Here is a 22,177-nt window from a genome sequence, read left to right as displayed (position 1 = left end):
TCTTTCTCTGTTTTGCTGCCAACAAATTTAGCCAGTTTGAAATAGCATTTTCTTTCTGACTTATTTATTGGTCTTTTTACAGAATTTCACTTTTAAATGGAATTCCCCCAGCCTGAAGGCTGTGGTCAGGGGAGTGTGAACCATAACTGGTAGTTATTTAAAAAAGTGCACTTCTAAAAAAATTTTCGTCAGAGTTCAGAGGAAGGCAAAATCACTTGTATTTATTGCTTTGCACTCTTAATTACTGAGGTTTAATTGCCTGAGTTATGTCTTTACTGGAACTATTTAGTAATAAAAATATAAGTGATATCAGTTATGAGTTGTTTTAAAGCCTCCTGGGCATAGATGAGTTCAGAGCTGAATGCGTCCTTGTCTCAGGAGTCTAGAGACCATTTATCAAATAACACTACAGCAATAAAATAACCTAAGAACAAATGTTTGGGGAGGCCCTGTGCCAGGGAAATGAGAAGTACTTCTAAGTTAGTCAGAGAAACTTGAGGCTTAAGTGTTGGTGGTGATGTTACCCATATTGTACCACCAGTCCTTTGAAACCATCCAGCATTGTCACATATGTCACAAGAAGACTCCATTTGTTCTACATAATACGTTGTAGCAGGAGTTTAGTAAGGAACATTTCCAGCAGCTGGTGCCAGAAATCTTGCCATTGTTTCTTTCAAGTCAGTTACACACCATGCTCCAGGGAATTTGAGTCACTACTGTCTTGTTCATAGTACCTATATCATGTCACAGATAAGGGTTTTTTTAAGTCACTGATTATCAAAAACAAGTGTTTTCATCTGTATGTGTCATGTGTGGGGGCAGTGAAAGGATAGAGAAGCCATTTCTTCTTGATGAGTAGATATGTGTAATGAATGGATGAATAATAAGAGAAACAAATTCATTCTGTCTTATTTATTCCTTGTTTTATGGTTGCATGCAGAAACAAGAGTCTCATTGTGCTTAGTAATGTACAGAAATACCACAAAAAATAGCCCCTTCCCCAAGAGAATTTACTGTTTATGTATAAGCCTGTAGGCAAGAATTAAAAAGGGGCAGAGACAAGAAATTTGCAAAAATATGTGCATTTATATTCCAGGCAGCACCAAAAAACAGTGGTTATAACAAGTTGCAGTCTAACCGTTATGGAGGTTTTATTTCTATAATCCCTCATATAAAACTAGTTTGTCTTTTTCTGGGTCAGATATTGAAGCTCCTCGGATCCACTGTCCAGAAAATATTGAGACTGAGACTCTTGAGCACCATAACTCTGCTAATATCAGCTGGCAGGTACCAACAGCTGAGGATAACTCTGGAGATGAGGCAAGTTAATATCTGTACATTTGAGTGGAGGCAGTCTTTCTATAGCTGTTTCAAATTGCTTTTATGATCCACTAGAATTTCTTTCTTCTGATAAGCAGGAGTAGAAGAAAAATCTGCTGAAAAGTTTGTATCTTAAGAGTTCAGCATTTTCTGTCTTGGTTAGGGTTATGCAGTCACAGGATACTGCATGGTGTTTAAGTGCATAAAATCTCATATGGTTAATTTATGTGGTCAGAAGAAAGAATGTGCCCTTGTTTATAACATGGAGACAGCTGCTTTAAAAATGAGGTCTTAGAATGTGAAGAAGTTTAATAAACTCTCCTCAGAAGGAAGTAAACCAGTTCATTAATCTAACAGGCTAACAAGAACACACTGTGATAAGTAAAAACTCGTTTCAACTTCCCAAGTGAAAAAGAAAAATCTCATTTTACTATCCTGTGCAAGGTTCAGATGTGGGCCTTTGGCTACCATGGGTATCAGAGGTCTGGAAATGGAATTACAGGGAAAACTTGCTCCAGAGCTGTTTTATAAAGAGTAACGTTCCCTACAGGGTCCAGCATGATCAAGTTATAGCAACTGAATGCTTTATCGTGAGTCAGCAGATGAACAGTGACTCTGTGTGTTTTTCATTTGCCACAAACACAGGGGTTGTTTGCATTTGGAATCTGTGAGCTATCCCAGTAAAAGAAGTTTAAGTTCACAGATTTTTTGCCATAGCATGGCCACGGTCAGGTACTGTAGCTCTGCTGACCCAGCATCATTCACTGAACTTTAGAAACCAAGTGCCTTAGCTCTTAGTTGAAGCTGGTTTGTCAAAGGCACGGTAGTAAGATAAACTGCTTTGTTCACATTAAACCAGTTCTTTTAAAGAGAAGTTCCTTAAGACAGTTCTAACCTATATGAAAGAGCTGTAGACAGCATGCAAGTGTCGTTTACTGTAAATGTTGGGTTCATTTGCTGTGCCAAAATGTTTTGAAGCATCCATGGGCTGTTGGCTCATAAACTGGGACATGTATATTAAAACTGGATACCTAAGTACTTACAGCCCACACATGTCTGCTCCGGTCATCTCCCAGGTCTGCCGCCCTTGCAGATGGAGAGCTGAACTGTAGACAAAGTGGGTTCTGAGCTGGCGTAGTGTGTGTTCAGTACAATGAGGCAAACTTGTAGCATAGAGTCAGCCTTGAGTTTTTTTAGTGCACCGTGTTGTAAACTGCAGCAGGTCAGGGTCCAAATCCTGACTGAGTAACCCTGTTGCTATAAAGGCAGTCCTGAGAAGGAGAGCAGAGCATTCCATTGTGAAGTCCCTCATTACTTGAAGAGACTGTTTGCATTAAGAATTAGTAGGCTTGATGTTGAAAGATACTATTTTGTGGCCATTTCCTGAAACAGGAGTGTTGTGATTACTAATCAGCTTTATTTTTTAAATAACAAGTGTTTTCCTGTAAAAGGTCTCCATTCACGTTACCCCAGCTTTCATACCACCATTTCTTCTCCCAATTGGTGAAGTTGCCATTACTTACACAGCGGCTGATAAGTCGGGCAATGAGGCAAGCTGTACATTCAGTGTCAAGGTTATTGGTAAGTGCTGGTAAAAATCACTGACGAAAATTGTTGAAACTTCCTAATTTTGTGCAGAAAGAGACTGTGAGTCAACTGTGTCCTTTATGTGTGCAGGTATAAGCCCAGGAGTAATATTATCTCCATAAATGCTTTGCTGATCTTGGGTCACAGTTTGCATAGTGTGCAGTCATCTGTCCCAGATGTGCAGTTTGGGTTGAGTTTTGTTCTGTTGTTCATTCTCAATGTTAAGATATCTCCTCAGACTGGTAGATTAAAGGCTTTATTGTTTTGTCACTTATTACCTACATCATACATTTTTTTTTATTTATTTCTTGAAAGACTCCCAGCAAAATTTCCAAGGTTCCTGCACATTGCTGATGCAAATCATTGCTCAAGTATTTCTGTCAGACAGTTGTGTTATTCAGCAGTCCTGTTAAACAAGGTTTGCTGTGTAGAAAGCAAATAGAATGCAGAGTTCAGCGGAAGAATTAGTCTTGCCCATTCCCTCAGCATCTACCAGTTGCAGCAGCTTACAAGTGTGCACCTAACTTTGTTGTGTCTTCTGATGTGAACTTAAAACTGCCATTTACCTGAATTCTTCTGATTATAGATTTCATTAGAGTGTGGCGGCAGTGCAGTAAGCTAATATCATGCCATCCCTTCAAATTCTGCAGATGCAGAACCTCCTGTAATTGACAGATGCAGATCACCACCACCTGTGCAAGCAGTAGAGAATGAGTACCCAGCAACATGGGAAGAACCACAATTTTCAGACAATTCAGGTGAGATACTGCACCCCAAAACTTGCACACAACAGTGGAAGGCTAGGGAACCTGTTCACCCTTGATCCTTTGGAGTTTAGGATTTTTTTGAGGGTTTTTTACTTGTTTATTTTTAAGAACATATAATTTGGAAGACGTGCTGCCATTTACTTCCTCATTTGTCAAGGTTGGGTGTCAGCAGCCCTTTTTTACTTACTGATGTTTTAGGTTGTCTTTTAACTCTTCTAGGTGCTCCACTGACTGTCACTAGGAGTCATGTGCCTGGAGATCTCTTTCCCAAAGGAGAGACAATAGTTCAATACACAGCCGTGGATCCCTCTGGCAATAACCGGACATGCGAGATCCACATTGTCATCAAAGGTTTGTTGTCTTAATCTTCTGGTCAAGAGTGTTTGACACTGTTCTGACTGAGTATCATAGTGGATGCAATGCTACTCCACTTTTTCATTTAGTCTCCACTTTTTATTTGAAGGCAGTCAGGATATTTGTCAGCACCAGCAAATAAATTGTCTAAGACTGAAGCAGTACAGCAGTGAATTTAGTCCTATACATTCAAATTGGGTGTAAAAGCACTGAAATTATGATTCATTAACCAGTAAAACTTAAGAGTAATGGATCCATTTTTTTTATCAGTTGCAGACACCATGTGAAATGAATTAACAGGTGTTACTGAAGTCTTACTTCAAATCTGTAGTTAAAAAGGAAAACTTTATGGAAATATTTCTGTAATCACCTACAAATATCGTAGCAGATACTAGAAGGCTCTTTAGAAACTGTACCTACAGATATACTGGTGCATTTGTGTTTATTGCATAGAAACCTTTTTCCCACGGTTCACTTTCTTCTTTAAAGGCCAAACAATAATTTGGCAGATAAAGTATTAAGGATGAAAATTCTACTTCACCTCTGCTCTCTAGTGCTTATGTCTCAGGTGAACATCTCTATAAAAAAATCTGTTAGTGAAGAGATCATTTAAAGTCATGCAGACTGGAATTTTGGTTACAGCTTTTAGAAAAGAGGAGTTGTGAATCGATGTGCTAATTTCTGATTTGCTAAAAACTCAGCAAGAACAAGCCAGTGTTTAGAATTGGCATTATTTCAAGTTCTACACCACCTCAGACTTCTTGTGGTTCAGTGTTTGTGACATGTTTTCAGACGTTCACAGTTGGTCTGTAAAATAAAACATAACTGAGGTTTTACAGTCAGTCCCTCCTAAGATGATCCTGACAAGTCCGTGTGTTGTCACGCTAGTGCAGAATGGATAATGTTTAGTTTCAAAATTCAGGATGTAGTATAGTTTACTAGAATTCATTGTGTGAAAGTTCATGTACAAATTTAGAACAATGTTTTGTGTTACTTTAGTAAGTACATGCTTAAGCATGCACCTTTGCAGAAGAAGTACAGAAGGGTTTGAGTCCTGCATTTCTGAGTTTTTTTAATTTCTCATATGTATCACAATTTTTATTAAGTCTTCACCTTTCTGGATTTCAAATTCCAGTGGCAGAGTTTGAGAATAATTTAGCAGTAGCCTGATCCTGCCTTTATGGAAGTAACAAGTAATACTTCCATGGACTTCAACAGAGGCAAGATCAGGTTGATACTTGGAACTTCTGGCAATCCTATCAATGCTGTAAGCAAGTAAGCAATATGTGCTTACTCACTTGACCACATTCATCAATACGTAAATCTTTGCATTTTTCATAGGTTCTCCCTGTGAGATCTCCTTTGAGCCTGTGAATGGTGATTTTGCATGCACATCAGATGAAGCGGGAGTTAATTGCACATTGCACTGTGCAGAGGGTTATAGCTTTTCAGAAGGATCAAGTGAAAACTACTATTGTGCATATGAGGATGGTGTCTGGACACCACCTTATTCTCCAGAGTGGCCTGCCTGCTCTTGTAAGTCTTACTGTTACTAAAATGAATCTGCAACTCATCAAACAGTATGTTTAATGAGGAAGTAAATGAAAATACTTTGGAAATCATGACCTCTCTTCAATCATAACAAATGGTCTCTGTCTTCTGCCTCCAAATTATTACAAATATTGCGAAAGAATGCCTGGAAGTCCCTAAATGAGTTATTTCAGAAGCTGTCTGAAACACAAAAATAGCAGTATATTTGAATCTTGTGAATCACAAAATGGCAAAGTAGACAAGGTCTGTCATTATTTTGAATTGGTATTTGAAACTGTTTGTTTACAAACATTAACAGTGTCTTTTCAATAGGAATTTCAACAGTATTTGCAGTTTATTGATCCAAACTCACAGTGCATGCTGTACTTACATATCTAATTACCACCAAATCAGAAGCGTTTACATATTTTCTTTGAGATGGACACATGCAAAACTTCAGCTGTGTACTTTCCCAGCTTTGGTGACATCTTAGTAATAAATGTATTATAGCTGTATAAAGCCAGTCTTGGCACCATGTTGCATCCACTTCCATCAGACTGGATTTCTTGGTTTCAGCAAATGGCAGCAGTGTTTCAGCTATGAGCAAACAAGAGTTACGTTTCAGAGCTATCTATCAATTCAAAATTTGTATCTTGGACACTTAGGAACTTTGATTTGCTTAAATTCTGGATGAGAATTTTTCATATATAGCCCAACAGCATTAGTAATAGGACTTTTAATGTTTATTGCTTCTTTCTCAGTAAAAGTAAGTACGGAGTTTAGTTGACAGCTCACAGGTTTCTTCCGTTAAGAAAACACTGAAATAGATAAATGACAGACTTTTTTTTTAATGTCTGTTAGCTTTCCCAATAAATTTGATGCCTCCCAAAGTGTCTGTCATGGTTTAACCCTGGACAGCAACTAAGCCCCACATGGTCGCTTGCTCACTCCCCCCCCCGCCCCCGGTGGGAAAAGGGAGAGTATCAGTAGGGTAAAAGTGAGAAACTCATGGGTTGAGATAAAGACAGTTCAATAGGGAAAGCAAAAGCCACACATGCAAGCAAAGCAAAACCAGGAATTCATTCTCCACTTCCCACCGGCAGGCAGATGCTCAGCCATCTCCAGGAAAGCAGGGCTCCATCACACGTAACAGTGGCTTGAGAAGACAAACGCCATCACTCCGAACATCCCACCCTTCCTCCTTTTACCCTCAGCTTTATATTGCTAAGCCCCCCTTCCTCCTTTTACCCCCAGCTTTATATTGCTAAGCATGACATCATATGGTGTGGAATATCCCTTGGATCAGTCAGGGTCAGCTGTCCCAGCTGTGCCCCCTCCCAGCTTCTTGTGCACCCCCAGCCTCCTCACTGGTGGGGTGGGGTGAGGAGCAGAAAAGGTCTTAGCTCTGTGTCAGCACTGCTCAGCAACAGAGAAAACATCCCTGTGTTATCAACACTGTTTTCAGAACAAATCCAAAACATAGCCCCATACCAGCTACTGTGGAGAAAATTAACTCTACCCCAGCCAAAACCAGCACAGGGTCATATTCAACTGCATTGGCTGAAGTATGAATGATCCATTTTCATGTGTACAACACTGGGAATTCAGGTTGCTGATTTAAAGACAATGCTGCTTAGCTTAGTGTATTTCAGTTTTACCCTGAATGATCTTGCTTTTAGCTCTGAAACTCTTGCGCTGACTAAAAATTTATTTCTCCAACATTTTTCAGTAAATCGTTTTGCAAACCATGGGTTCAAATCCTTTGAGATGCTCTACAAAGCAACACGGTGTGATGACAACAATCTTCTAAATGGCTTTACTGATGCATTCCAGAGTGCACTTGGTAAAATGGTAGGTTAGTAAATACTCCTTCCTTTTACATACTTTTTAAAAATGTACCTTGTTGTTACTTTTCCAAGCTAACTAATTTCATACAAGGAAAATACAACAGAAATCCGTAAGTTAAATTGGTGCTTTTTCAGAAGATAATAAGTCTCCTTTAAAAATAAAGATGATTCACTGGCATTTTAATGTAATTCAGTTCAGTCTTCAATATGGAGTTACATAGAACAGAATTTATAGAAGTGTCCAAGTTGCTTAGGGACCTGGCACTCATAGATTTTCAGTAGGTTTCCAAAGTGAACCTGTGCAGTTTTGAAAACACCAGTCAATTGTCCCTTAACCTCAGTGTTGTTTTTGAAAGTTGGATGTGATTAGAAAATACATGTATTTTATATAGAATATGTGTAACATATCCATATAATATAAATGAATATACATGTATACAAATAGATAAATTCCACACTTGGTGCCCAAGTCCAGGCACTTAAATCCAGTAGTAGTGATTTAAATAACTTGCTAACTTTTCTTGAGTTTCTGAGTTCTCCCTCTTACATTAAGAACTGCATGGCACTGAATATGAAGGGGTAGCATGTTCCTTCTCTACCGTGTCTCTTGCTTTCCACTTCAGTATCACAGTCATCCTCTCTCTTAATCCGTGAGTCTGTCCTCAGCTGCAAAGCAGTTGTGGCTTCAGGAGTGGATGTCCAGGCCTCATGTGATAGTATTGCTCCAAAATAGAAAACTGGGCATTTACAGATTTTTTGCAGGACAAGGCCCATATGCTAAAAGCCTCAACTAAAAAGCATTATTAGCACATACAGCTAATGGACAAACTCCTGCAACTTTGGAATGTATGTCAGTAACCCTTGTCAAATAGCCGAAAACTTAAATAACATCTCAGGTGATCTCTGACACTTGGACCTAAATATCTGTTACTCTCTTGCCTTGCTTCAGGTTTGTTCTCTTCCAGTAGAGAAATCTTGGCTGGTTTTATTTCTGTTCCTTTCCCCTAAGAGCCAGCTATCACCAGGTTTGTGTTCAGACCATTACTATCAGCAAGCAAAAGATAATAAGGAAAAAATGCTTAGTGACCTACCCAAGCTATTACATCAAAATGCAAAAGTCTGGGAAAACAGTCAGAAAGGCTATTCTGAATACACCTATTCCTATTCCCAAGAATTTGAAATTCTAGCAGAGATCTGAAAAGGGGGGAGGAATCAGCAGGCGCCACCTTTCCAATGAAAATTTATATGGAGAAAGCAAAGCAATTCCAAAACACGACCTAGAGCCCAACTTGCTTGAAGCCTTTCTGGAAAAAGCAAGAAACACAGATTTTATCGAAAATCATACATTCATCTATTTTTATCTGATATCCACTGCATTTGTGGAGAGAAGAAATCAACATTGCCAGAAACGTTTGTGTTGAGTTTTATGTTCTGTGGTTTCTGTCCTTCTCAGATGATTTCCCCTGTCCTCTGAGGTCTCTTGTTGGAATGCATGAGTCCCATTCCATAGGCAGGGAGAGGCGGGTATGAAGAAACAAGGTTTGAAAGCTAGAAACAAAGTGACAGCATTGTTGTAAACATGACAGAATTACTCGTTACATAGCTGAAAAAGCACAGATGTTTTAAAACATGTGAGCTCTCCTGTACACGTTACATAGCTGAAAAAGCACAGATGTTTTAAAACATGTGAGCTCTCCTGTCACCTTCAGCAGGGAGAAACAAGCCTGAATTTATTTCTATATTTTGGGATTTCACATGCAAGAGTGGGTAACTGAACAGACTTCTCTTATAAAAAAGATCTTCTACAACAAACTGCTTGTATGCCTACAAGCTGCCCTCTTATTTTCCTCTTATTTTATCAATAGAAGATACTTCTTCAGCAGACCTTGCCAGGGTTCTAAGAGACATGAAAGGGGAAATCCAGTGTCACTGGCAGGACCAATGCTTTACATTGTCACTAGAAGTTTTTATAAATTGGGGGAGGGGGCTATGTGGTTTTATTTTTTAATGTTATTCTTCTTTATGTTGGAAGGTCCCATCATTCTGTAATGATGTTGATGATATTGACTGCAGATTGGAAGATCAGACACAGAAACATTGCTTGGAATATAATTACGATTACGAAAATGGATTTGCCATTGGTAAATATTGATTGCATAGGTTCTTAGCCATCCAGGTTTGACGCAGCGTAATTCCTTTTGTTCTGAAGTATGCAATGTGTTGTGTGAGATATTTTTTTAAAATAACTGCAGAGCTCTTAAGATAGTAAGCAATTACCTCATAGGTCTTATAACAATATTATGGAACTGTTTGGTGCCTGGTGTTGATACTGCTTCCTATATAGTGTAGATCAGAAGTTTACTGAGATGCCTCAAGATGGGGAGGGGAAAAAAAAGCACACACACAGAGTCCTACAAACCTTCTTGGTTAGCCTGGAAGAAAGCAACTGTTTAAGAACATACAGTTTCAAACCAAAATACTGAAAAAGTGCAATAGATGATTCTGGAGATTGTTAAGCAAATAAGGAGCATCCTTGATGCTGGTGCAGATCAGCACAGAACCCTCAAAGTGTAAAGCTATACAAGCTTAAGTTTGTATTAGCTGTGAAATGACTTCCTGTATGCAAGGGCACATTTTGCAGGACAGCTCTAGCTATATCATAGTGAAAGCTGTGACAGTCCTAGAGACTTACAACAAGTAAGTTGTCATTTTCAGTCCATTTTCAAACAGGTTAGTGTCCATGTTGTACTGCTGTTGTCCTTGGCATTTCCAAGTCCCAGGGGGATGCTCAGAGCAGAAAGGGCAAAACCAGCTCACTTACATTACCTATTTTAGCAGGAGGCATCAACGTCAGAATACTCTGTCGTAGGACTATAGCTCTTTCACAGGTTTATAGTGGAGTTACTTGGTAGAGCTTTACTGAATTTGAGGGTTCATTTGTTTGTAATCAGACATGGCAGGGCTAGGTGTTCAGTTTGCAGTTGTCATCGGGGTAAGGATGAATATTGATGACAGCTGGAGCTAACTTGCAAAGGCACTGGAGGAAACAGCGTTCAGGACATGGGATGTAGGCTCCTGTTGTCTTCTGGTTCATGTCAACCTCTTATCAGAATAACCTTGTTGCTGTTTTTCTGGAGTTTCTCATAATTTTACACTGGGGAGGTAGGAGAGGAGAACTCTCCTCAGGCCATAAGAGACAGTAGTTTAGAAAATTAGTTGTGGAATACTCAAGTGCTGCTAACTGTAAAACTGTTTGGGTTAACTTGTCCTTGTTTCCACTGTAAATTAAGCATAATCTAGGTGACTGCTAACAGGTAATTGACAGGATTTTTTTTATATATTCATGTTTTTAAAAAGAGAGCCAGAACAAATAAGTAGACCATGTACCTCTAGATTTAGTCGTTGTAAAAAGGTAGATTATGTACAGAAACAATTGTTTAATCATTTCTGGTTGAAAGCATGTTATAGGTGAATATAGGTTTAGACAGGGGGTGAATTTTACTTACTATGTGTAACAGGAAATGCCTGTCTGGGGGAGAATATACACATAACGTAGTGCTGCCAGTCCTTTCTGAAAGGGCAGAGGATGGTAGAACTATTCAGGAGCTGTGAGAAGAAGATGCAATGGAGACATGTGGCATAGGCCATGCTGTTTGTAATTGAGCAGGAAGAGGAAGAGAGAGCAATATGGAATTGTTTAAGATGTTGCTGGCAGGTGTGGCCCATGCAAGACAGGGGAAGAGAAAGAATTGCAACCTGTAACTTTCATAGCAATATTTCTTTAACACTTTGGCTAACCACACAAGATTCAGGATCTCTAGGATACCAGTTAGGAGAGAGACTGTTTTTATCTTCTTCTCTAGTCAAAATGCTGGTACAGTAGGAATTTGTGCAGAGGCAAAGCCAGCACACATCATCTGGAGCTTCAAACAGACTTGTTCTATTTGGGATGCACAGAAAAAAGTACAGGCACTTATTTTCCACATGTTGTTTCTCTTTTTGTCCTTTCTTAATGCCTCACAGGACCTGCTGGCTGGGGGGCAGCAAACCAGCTGGATTATTCCTATGATGATTTTGTTGATGCAGCGCAAGAAGAAGACTTATCCAAGCATCTGTCTGCCCCTGTAAAGGCAGCACCTGCTCGAGTCAAAAGGCATAAACTGAATGTTCCAATAACTGACCATAAAATCAAGTTAATATTTAACATCACAGGTGAGAGAAGTCAATATATCATCCTTCTCCTATTACTTCTTTCTAAAAAAATCTGTTTCTAATACATTCAGTAAAACTTAGCCTTCAGTTCACAAAGCCTGCTGGAGATGCAGATGACAGTTTTCTGGAGACATTCATAGCCCCATTTCAACACAGACTTTCTGCTTGGGGGAATTCTCCATACCTTGTGTTCATGGAGAGCACTTTGCACATGGCCTGCTTTCCACTTCCTGCTAGCAAGCTTGAGTGTTGCTTCTAGATGTACTCCATTCTACACTGGAAGTGATGACTGTAAAATCTGTGTGCTTTTTGTGTTTTCTGTTTATATCCCAGCTAGCGTGCCACTGCCTGATGAAAGGAATGATACCTTGGAACTGGAGAACCAGCAACGGCTCCTTAAAACTCTGGAGACTATCACGAACAGGCTGAATAGGACTCTCAATAAGGAACCCATGTATTCTTTTCAGTTTGCATCTGAACTCATTGTAGCTGACAGCAACTCACTGGAGACCAAGAAAGCCTTTCTTTTCTGCAGGCCTGGTTCTGTGCTGAGAGGGAGAATGTGTGGTAAGCCGGATGACTTGCTCCTTACATGTATTTAGTATCCTTTTGAAAAGCAAGGTTTTAGAGGATGTTTGCAGAGAGTTATGGTTTGACGCAGTCCAGTGCTTGTCATTTCCCAGAACAACAAACTGCAAAAATGCTTTGTGCAGTTTGACTTCCAGAGGATGTTTATGTTCCTGGCCAAGGACTCTGGAAAAGGACACTTTTGTACCCGGGATTCCACTCCCATGGGGAAATCAGGCATATCCACACTCGGTGATACTGAGGAAAACAGTGCTTGGTATGCAGTCTTTTAACCCTGTTAGTCTTGTGGGTGATGAGTAGCTTAGATAGGGAACTGGATTCCATTTCTTTTGCAGTGTTCCAGAGAGATACCCCATTTGCTGAGGAACAGATTCACATTTCACATAAACAGGGTTTGATTAAATGGGAACTCCAAAGGCAAGACAAGTATGTATGACTGTGCATTCTGAGGGAAACCTTCTGTCTCCAATGTTACAGTCAACTGCCCTTTGGGTACCTATTACTCCCTGGAGCATCATACCTGTGAAAGCTGTTGGACTGGATCCTACCAAGATGAGGAAGGGCAGCTGGAATGCAAAAGTTGTCCATCTGGTAGCTATACTGAGTATCTACACTCTAGGAGCATCTCTGAATGCAAAGGTGAGAACTTTGTCTTCTTCAGACAGCCACTTCTGAATACCTGGTGGCATCCTTTCAGTCCCTATTGTGGCAGTATTGGAATGAGGTTAGCCTGTGAAATGAGGAGCAGTCCTAACTGCCCCTTGATGCATCCTACACTACAGTACTCTGGCACTGAGCACCTCAGCACCACTCTCTCTTTGTGACTTGTTCTGAAAAAGGAGTTGCTAGTTTTATTTCCTGTTTATTGTCTTATCATTAATTTTGTTGATTAAAAATGAGTACCTGAGTTGCAATAAATCATCTGTGAAGCTGATGGGAAGAGAATTAACTGGTTAATAATTCACAAATGCACTATCAGTAACTTACCACAATTCTTTTTTTTTTTTTTTGCTCTTTGTACCCATGAAGTCCTTCAGAGTAGAGTAAACTCTAGAAATAAAGTCCCTGTGAAATGTATTGTGATTTCAGCATTATTTTGATAGGTTAGGAGCCATGTTTCCTGTTGGACATCGCTTACTCTTTATGAATTCTTCTGCCTTACAGCACAATGCAAGCAGGGAACGTATTCAGCTAATGGTCTTGAGACCTGTGAAACATGTCCACTTGGCACATACCAGCCAGCATTTGGATCCAGGAATTGCATCTCTTGCCCAGAAAATACGTCAACGGTAAAAAGAGGTGCAGTGGATGTCTCAGCTTGTGGAGGTTTGTAACAAAAGGGGCTATGAAATTTTTTTAATTAAATTCTAAAAATTTCTAGGTGTTTTTTACACATCAGCTAGTGTAATCCGATTCATCTGCCTGGGATTGATTTCCGCTTCTGATTAAGTGTGGACCAAGCAGAATTTCCCAGCAAAATGATAAGTCATTTCCTGATACCCCGATTATTTCAAATGCCCTCCTTCTGATTTCCAAGATGGATTCTTATCTAAAGATTAATAAGATGAGATATGTGATGGGTAGCTACATGAAAATAAAACCTTTTTTCTTATATGAGAACAGGGATGACAGGATGTTTTTCATTACTGTCTCTGGAACAGCTTCCACATCTTCTGTACAAAAATACGGAATTTAACACAGTTTGTTCCATAACTTTTTTCAAGAAATTGTCCTCAAGTGTCTGTGGGAAGCTTTGTTGGAAAGATTCCCAGGGGAAATAGTCTTCAGGGATTAATGGTACAAAACAGACTTGTCTGTTGTCCTTCTTGAAGGACTCCTTCTTGAAGTAAAAAAAAAAACCTCAGGTGTGAGAGATAAAAGGGAAAGGAAGTTGCATTTGACAGCTGTCCCTGGAACAGCAAAAGGAATAGATAGAAATACTTCCCAGGTATTTCTGTAGTCCTTTGAGAACCACATATCTCCTAACAGCACAATTTAAACAAGCATCTCGTAGAGTTGTGAATTCCTGGCAGGTTTCACCCTATTCCTTTAGGTCTGAGGAGGGACTTTGAGGAGAGGAGAGAAAATGACCAGAAGGAGGTGGGGGGGGGTAGGGTGGGAGTGCAAGTGATCACTCAAAAAAATGTCCTCTTGTTCTTGCAGTACCATGTCTTGCAGGCGAGTTCTCTCGTACAGGTTTGACACCTTGCTACCCTTGTCCCAGAGACTACTATCAACCAGACCCAGGAAAGTCCTACTGCTTGTCTTGTCCGTTTTATGGAACAACAACTGTCATTGGTGCCAGATCCATCACAGATTGTTCAAGTAAGCCAAATTATCTCTGCTGGAGAAAGTGAATAAAGGGAACATCTAAAGGATGACCAGCAGTAATCTTAACAGAAAACATCCCACTTACTCTCCTAACAAATGTAGACCTTCCATTTCAACCAGTGAAGTTCACAGCTGGTTTTGCCCACTGGTGTTGCCTCTGTGTTATGTAGGAGTGACTGTGATACATACCAAGGCTCAATATCAGTGGGCATATACAGAGTGTGTATGTACATGCACATGCACACATCGGATATGTATACTATGTATGTACATTATAGAGAGTTATATATGTATATATACACACAAATATGTATCTGCATGTATGTGTGTATGTATAAATACACGTAAAATTTATTTTGTATGTACACAGACATACATGTTTTAGAAATGTATGTGCTTACAAATACTTATTTGTGTAAAATACTATGCAGTTACTGTAAAGTTAGCTTTTTATTCCCACAAATTCACTTTTTTCAGCATATCTTTAGACACATTACTAACATGCAATTATTACACCCTCAAGGAACCTTGCCATATAGTGTTACTAACAGCACTTTCATATCTTTCCTCTTCAGGTTTTGGCTCTACTTTTTCAGCAGCTGAGGAAAGTGTAATGATGATACCAGCCTCTCCAGAAAATATCAGCAAGCAGTACAAAGTCAGCAGTCAGGCAAGGACAAGATATATTTCCCAGTGTTATCTCAAATGAAAGAGTGCATTACACAGCAGTATATGACTAAGGCCTTTTTAAATGTAATTGTTATGCTGACTGTATTTCCTGAAGAGGTGAGAGCTATGGTCATGAGAGGAACACTCAAACTCAAACAAACAAAGGAGGCTGTGTCAGCTATTGGCAACCTTAAATTCTGGACTTGAAGCCTTCACCTGATGTATGAAATATTTATCACACTTATAAAAGAAATGTAAACTCCATGGAGGAGGTTCAGCCAATCTATAAAAGTATATTGACCACTCTCAGTCATCTGATGTCTTCCATATGCTGAATTCCAGAAAATGGTGCCAGGCATCTTAAGTCCCAGTTGTAAAACCTTTGTTTTACTTACTGCAATATAAATACACTTGAGAGGAGGCAAGCAGAGCTCCCTTCTGCTGTGAGTACCCCCTTAGAAATACAGGCAAGTCCTCATGTGATAGAAGCTACTCCAGTGACAATGTTTGCCAGAGATGCCCTCTTACCCCCACCATCTCCGCCCCAGTCTGTAACTCTGACAAGACTGCTTTGTCTGAATCTGAAGTTAGGATATTGTGTAAACAGGAGCAAAGTCAACCGATGATAAATTTGGCCTGAACCATTGTATAACATATAGACAGGTGACAAGCTGATCTCCTGTGGTTTTAGTTGACCATTTGCTCAAGGGCTTTGCTGAATTCAGGTTTGCTACATTAGAAAAAATAACGCCACACAGTGAAGTTCCCCACCAGTTCACCTGATGACCAGTATTAAGAAGTGGTTAGCCAGTGTAAAACCATGCAAAGTGGAGAACTCCCATATAAAAGATAGCATAGTATAAAATGTCACCTGTGAATCATAGCTGAGAAAGTTCTAAGAGAACAATTGCAATGATCACATTTTGCTAAGTAAAAGGTCATTTAAAAATAATAATTCACATTCCTGGTATTTTTCTCTAGGAAAAAAGAATGGCCAGTGTACTGAGGCAACAAAGAGAAAGAGCTAGAAGTTAATGCCAGTGACTTTTTTTTCCCAGCTTTCCAAAGTGACTATAGGGTGTGCAGTTTAATATTAGCATATTTTATTCCACCTCTATTTCCACCTTTACTATAATTGTAAAAAGAATGATAATTCTTGCCTCTGGCAGGTCTTCCACGAGTGTTTCCTGGAACCATGCCACAACAATGGGACATGCAAACAGTTGGGAAGTGGATATATTTGCATATGCCCACTTGGATATACAGGTAAAAAATTGAGAAGCAGGTGGAGGAGGTAACATGTCTCCATGTCCTTACTACAAGTAAGCGTAACAGAGCAAAACATTTCAGTGCAAGAGTATAGCCTAACTAATTGGAATATCCATCACAGATTTACCATACCTAAGTATTAAGAAAAGAAATAGTTCCTCATGTTCTTGCTGAATTATACTGTGTTTGGCAGAAAAGGATTTTGAATGGGGTTTCTTTTAGTGGAGTTAGTGGATTTGAAAATCCTGTCAGCTGGCAATATTTGTGATTAGCAAATGTGAAATTTGCATTCTAAACAACTAATTCCAGCAGATCTGCCAGTACTCCACTGTTAGCTTTCCAGCTGCTTCAAAGCAAACAGATTACTTACTATTCAGCTGTTACCAAGAAGTGATCTCTGTTACTTGCGACAGGTATTAAGTGCCACTATCTGGGGCTGATCAGTCTGTTGCCCAATGTGCATCATGCCTTTCTAATAGCTTTTGGTCTCAATCTAAAGAGAAGATAATAAATCTCTATGTCTGGTAACATGCAATTAATCGATCATGTTTTCCTTTATTAAGTAGCCATGACTTCTATGTTGCTGAACAATTTCAAATTTTTCTCCCTGTTCTGTGTCCTTTGTTTTGCATTCTAGGCTTGAAATGTGAAAAAGAAGTTGATGAGTGTAAATCATCTCCTTGTCGCAACAATGGAACGTGTAAAGATGGCATTGGGGCCTTTGTTTGCCATTGTCAACCAGGTTATTCAGGTAATTTGTTTGACTTCATAACTCTTTCAGACAGGCATTGTTTCTGTGTCAAGAAGATAACACAAAACACAATAGCTGTATAATTCCACATCCATGGTATTATAAGAGGAGAACAATCTGATATACAGGTTAGAGTAAGGTTCTACAGTAAGGTTCACTATGTGTGAATAGGTTTTGAAATAAAAGGGTGGACATTCAAGGACAGTCTGTGTGTGTGTTTGTGCATATATGCTTCTGTTTTGTGACATTTCTGGTCTGAAAAAAGAAAACCGAATGACATTTGGGGAATTAGTAAATACTCACAACCAATATGGTTGTGAGACTGAATGTGGCCTGACTAGTCAAAGCACTTACTGCAGCCCTATAAGCAATTGGGCATTTTCTTACCTTTTCTCTCAGTCTTTTTAACTCTCACCTGCATGCATGTTGAAAGTATTGAAATCTGTGGGGAAACAGACATGTTTGAGTACTTTGCCAAGACAGCACGTAATTTCTAAATACTGAAATAAAACTATTGAGGAGATAATTTTGTGAGATGAAAAAAAAAAAAGCCTGGTGTTTTCCACCAGAAATAGTCTCCCTCAGTCTTCATGTTTATGGCTGTACATTTACCAGCAGCAACACTTGCTGGATATTTTTTAAACTTTACAAAGACAAACCATGGGCTTTGCATCTTTCACATCCTAGCTTCTAAATAACACAGATGATCTCTGTAGATGTTCGCAGAAGTGCACTCAAACATGGAATTTTATCCCCTGATCTCAGTAGCCTTTTGTTATGCAGGCAGTATGGTGCTGTTCTGTCTTCCACATTCAGTCACTGCAACATGCAGACCTTGAGTATGTCTTGATCATGCCTTGTAACCCCTGCTGTTTGAAGGTCTCTTGTGTGAAGAAGACATAAATGAATGTAGCTCCAGTCCATGTTTGAATGGAGCCCACTGCGTCGATGGCAAGAACAGTTACCGCTGCACTTGTGCAAAAGGGTTCACAGGTACACCTTTTTCTGTTTATGTCACCCTTCAGTCTTTCTGACCAAAAATATGTCTTCCTACCCTGTCCAAAGTGTTTCAATGTCATTGCTATATATTACATGTACTATGGTTGATACAGATGTGCTAGATTCCCTAGGTCTGTGTAATCTCTCAAGAGTCCATGTGGTGTAAGTGTGGCTTCAGAAGGATTTACTAAATGATCAGTCTTCTATTCCTAATTTTGCCATGAACTCACTGTGCGATGTTGAGGAAAGGATAAGGACATTCACATGGGTGCAAATTGTTATTTTTAATTTTATTTTAAAAAGAAAAAATATTCTAACAGTAGACAAGGTGTTCTATATTAAAACTACTCCCCATCCCCATACTCAGCTTTCTACTGCTTTTATAGATTTCTGTAACAACTAGGCATATCTGTTGATTATCATGTTGCCAAAGAGCTCCACTGCAAAATCACAAGCAGTTTTGTCATTCTTCAGTGCTTGTGGCATAGAGCCACAGCAGACATTGCAGAATTATGTGTTCCTGGCTTTCATGTTTCTCCTCAGAGTTAAGGTTCCAGCTAAATGTCTTTTGTAGCAGCTTTTCATTAGTTGCTAAGAATAGTTTCTCCGGTGATTTCCTGCTTCACCCCAGATTACTCACATAATGGGCAACATCCGTTCAAATTCCCCACAGTTTGCTGAGTGTTAATTTCTACAATTGCAAAGATGGTTCTTGTAGTTCTTCTATGACCACTTAACCTCAGTTAATAGAGTAAATCCCAGACCTGCATGGCTACCCTGGTGTTTGTTGTTTTCCAGAAGATCAGGCAAAAGTTCTTAAAAAACAGAGATGGGTTAGTAATCTTCTTTCTTAGGTTAATTCAAAGCAGAGCTGTGACTTTGTTCTTTTCTTCTCAGGTGCTCACTGTGAAACGGAGGTCAATGAATGCCTTTCAAACCCGTGTCTTAATAGGGCTATTTGTGAAGATCGAGTTGGCAGTTTCTCCTGCAAGTGCCTCCCAGGTTTTACGGGTGTCTTGTGTGAAAGAAACATCGATGAGTGTCTCAGCAGACCCTGTAGGAATGGAGCTACATGCAAAGATGGTATCAACAGCTTCAGGTGAAAAACAGATGATTGATGTAATACAACGTGGAAAGTCAGATATGTTGTGGTGCTTCAGCCTGCTTAGATTTCAGCAAGGCATTTGGCAGCCTGATCCAATATAAATGGTTCCCTTATGCCCACTGAAGGAGATTTTAAGAGGCAAGAAAATAAATCCTAACGTCCTCACTCTTAAAAAATTCCAAGGTAGACAGCAAAGAAAATATGCAGAATTTGAAGTGTAAGCATGGTAGGACTGCATGGTTTTAATACTGATCTTCCAAAAGAAATACACTTTCCCAAGCTTCAAGGGCTTGTCTTGCTTTCCATTAGAAGAACAGGGGACTACCAGTTACATACCTGATAATATTACATTCCTGTAGCCTGCAAGAGAGGGATAGCTGTACGTATTGAGAATACAGAGATTAAAATACAAATACTGAGGGAATATTCCAAATACTTCTTTTTATGCTTTAGGATATCTGAACTCAGATCAGAAGTTACAAATACCAGTAGCAGTGTCATATCCTAGATCATTGTAGAGGTCTTTCCCTCCCCAAAGCCCCAGAAGTTTTGGTGTCTTTCAAACACCTTGGTTTTCCAAGTACCAGAAGTTTTGGTGCATTGGTTTTTCCTCAGTGTAAGCATATATGCCTGAAAAGTCGAGTACCTCTCATCTAGAATTCTGTATACTAGAGGAGGCATGCTTACTCAGAGGAATGCAATGATTGCCTCTCCCAGTTTCAAACAAAGAAACACATACACTGCGTTTAAATATTGTACGGTTCCTATCAAGAAGAAATATTGTGCAGCTAATAGAATACAGGCATACTCAAAGGAACAACCAAAATAAAACTCCATTAATTCTGTAGTATCTTTTCTGTTAACTTTTTTTTTTCCCAGTGTATGCCATTCCTGTTGGCAGACCTGGCTGCACGGCCATCATTCTTTGTCTTGACAGCAGCCACCTTTGAAGCATGCTTCTCTTTTCCTCCATAGGTGTCTGTGTGTGACAGGCTACACAGGACTAAACTGTGAAGTGAACATCAATGACTGTGACTCCAGTCCCTGCTTAAACCAAGCCACCTGTGTGGATGCCTTGAACTCGTACGTTTGTAAATGTCCCCCTGGCTTTACAGGCAGCAGGTGTGAAACAGGTACACAGGACCAAGTGTCAGAAAAAGGTGGTTTGACTAAGTCTCTGGGCAACATTTGCACTGGCTGGGCTGATACAGCTTCCCCCAGAAGGCAGCTAGGGTGGTGGGACTCTGAGAGGCTGCGTGGAGCCTGTGTGACTGCAGTATAAATACATGCAATTGCAGACAAGTAGCAGCATGTGAGCTATGTCATATTTATATGCATTTCTCTATTCTAAGGCACAGTTCTATCTTTTTAATACCTAGTAGGTCTATCGAGTTTAATTTGTATTTGCTCTGTGTATCTGAGTTAATTAGCTCTTTCTGTTTCTTGTATTTCATTTAGGGCTTTGCATCACAGGGTTAGAGATTAGTATGTGGTAATAGCAGTTTTAGAAGTCCTAAAGGCGTCAAATTCCCTGCGGGCAAAAGGGCATGAGGTTCCCTATGGTCAGGCAAAATGGGGTACACCTAGTGCAACTTCCTGGATGAAGCTGGAGTTAGGTCACACAACCACGAGGCTCAAATCCATTTGTCTTTTAGCCACTCCATGAAAATTATGAAGTGTTACACCAGTAGCTGGTGAATTTTTAACCAGAAGCTGAAGAGCCCAGTAGCTACAGAGACAGTAGAGGACGTACAGGTCATTTAGATTTACCATCCTATGTCTGTGTTTAGTAAAACCTAGCTTTCAGGAGAGCTCCACTTGGTACATTTACATGTAGGCATTACAAGGTATATTCACCTTGTAAAGCATGCCATTCTGCATTGAAGAGCAGCACAGAAGTGCTGTTCAATACCAGTGGCATATATTTCAGTAAGTCCAGATGAAGCAGGAAAAAATCTTTTTTTTCTTTTTTTTTTAAATGTTGACTCTTGTGAATAAAATGGAACCAGCTGATTACACCTCTTTGGGTTGTTGGATGGCAGATGGATGTATCATTTCATTGACAGAGGACTGAAAAGCAAGGTTCCTGTTCATTGTTTGGTAGATAGCTTCTTTTCATCATTTTTCTTCAAACCCTGTGTGTTTTCTGGCCTTTGAAAGCTCTGTATGCTGGCTGGTGTTAGACTGCTATACATTCTTTCTACCTCTGATCAATTGAAAGTGAATAATTTTTTATAGATGGGTAGTGTTCAATTTTACTGCATTTGCTTAGATTCCGTTTGATTCTTTTCCTGGGTTTTCAGGAATATAGCTCTGAAAACTCTTTGTCTTTGTTGCAGAACAGTCCTCTGGTTTCAATCTTGATTTTGAAGTCTCTGGTATCTACGGATACGTCATACTTGATGGTGTTTTCCCATCTCTTGGTGACGTCACCTGTGCATTCTGGATGAAATCCAGTGACTCTACGAACTATGGGACTCCCATCTCTTATGCAGTGGAGAATGGAAGTGATAATGCATTTCTTCTGACTGATTACAACGGGTAAATCACAGTTCTGCTTTTCTGCAGCTTGCAGATGTCTTGAATTGATAAAGAAAGAATAGACCAGAAGTCTGAATATCAGCTTTATCTACTTTGGGGTAGAAAAATCTGCATCCAAACTCTTGCTTTGTTTCCTTCATTTTTTGCCAAATAGAAGAGTAATGGCAAGAAAGCAGTGAAGTTTAGAAAGGAAGATATTTTTATCTGGGCTACATTTACATCATATTTCAATGATGCATTGGGACAATGATTGGATAAAATGGAGCTTAGCACTCAGAGTACTTGTAGCGTGACTTCAAAAGCAGGA

The 22,177-nt window shown here is 39.5% G+C and overlaps 1 protein-coding gene across 1 annotated transcript in view; it reads left to right on the top strand.

Moving 5' to 3' along the window:
- SVEP1 (sushi, von Willebrand factor type A, EGF and pentraxin domain containing 1) overlaps positions 1 to 22,177 on the top strand; it is a 113,577-nt gene that overhangs the window by 39,974 nt on the left and 51,426 nt on the right. The window contains exons 7-25 of the mRNA XM_035890816.1: positions 1,202 to 1,320; positions 2,772 to 2,901; positions 3,558 to 3,665; positions 3,894 to 4,025; positions 5,370 to 5,564; positions 7,288 to 7,409; positions 9,438 to 9,546; positions 11,429 to 11,617; positions 11,951 to 12,184; positions 12,683 to 12,844; positions 13,370 to 13,531; positions 14,369 to 14,530; positions 15,112 to 15,206; positions 16,375 to 16,471; positions 17,112 to 17,225; positions 18,105 to 18,218; positions 19,122 to 19,323; positions 20,305 to 20,462; positions 21,669 to 21,870. Of these exons, the coding sequence (XP_035746709.1) occupies positions 1,202 to 1,320; positions 2,772 to 2,901; positions 3,558 to 3,665; positions 3,894 to 4,025; positions 5,370 to 5,564; positions 7,288 to 7,409; positions 9,438 to 9,546; positions 11,429 to 11,617; positions 11,951 to 12,184; positions 12,683 to 12,844; positions 13,370 to 13,531; positions 14,369 to 14,530; positions 15,112 to 15,206; positions 16,375 to 16,471; positions 17,112 to 17,225; positions 18,105 to 18,218; positions 19,122 to 19,323; positions 20,305 to 20,462; positions 21,669 to 21,870 (2,806 nt within the window). The remainder of the gene's footprint in view (positions 1 to 1,201; positions 1,321 to 2,771; positions 2,902 to 3,557; positions 3,666 to 3,893; positions 4,026 to 5,369; positions 5,565 to 7,287; positions 7,410 to 9,437; positions 9,547 to 11,428; positions 11,618 to 11,950; positions 12,185 to 12,682; positions 12,845 to 13,369; positions 13,532 to 14,368; positions 14,531 to 15,111; positions 15,207 to 16,374; positions 16,472 to 17,111; positions 17,226 to 18,104; positions 18,219 to 19,121; positions 19,324 to 20,304; positions 20,463 to 21,668; positions 21,871 to 22,177) is intronic.

The sequence above is a fragment of the Egretta garzetta genome, unplaced genomic scaffold (assembly GCF_000687185.1).
Source record: "Egretta garzetta isolate BGI_Z169 unplaced genomic scaffold, ASM68718v1 scaffold22, whole genome shotgun sequence".
Lineage (NCBI taxonomy): Eukaryota > Metazoa > Chordata > Aves > Pelecaniformes > Ardeidae > Egretta > Egretta garzetta.
The sequence above is the reverse complement of the archived record's forward strand: the minus strand, read 5'-3'. Positions and strand labels throughout refer to the sequence as shown.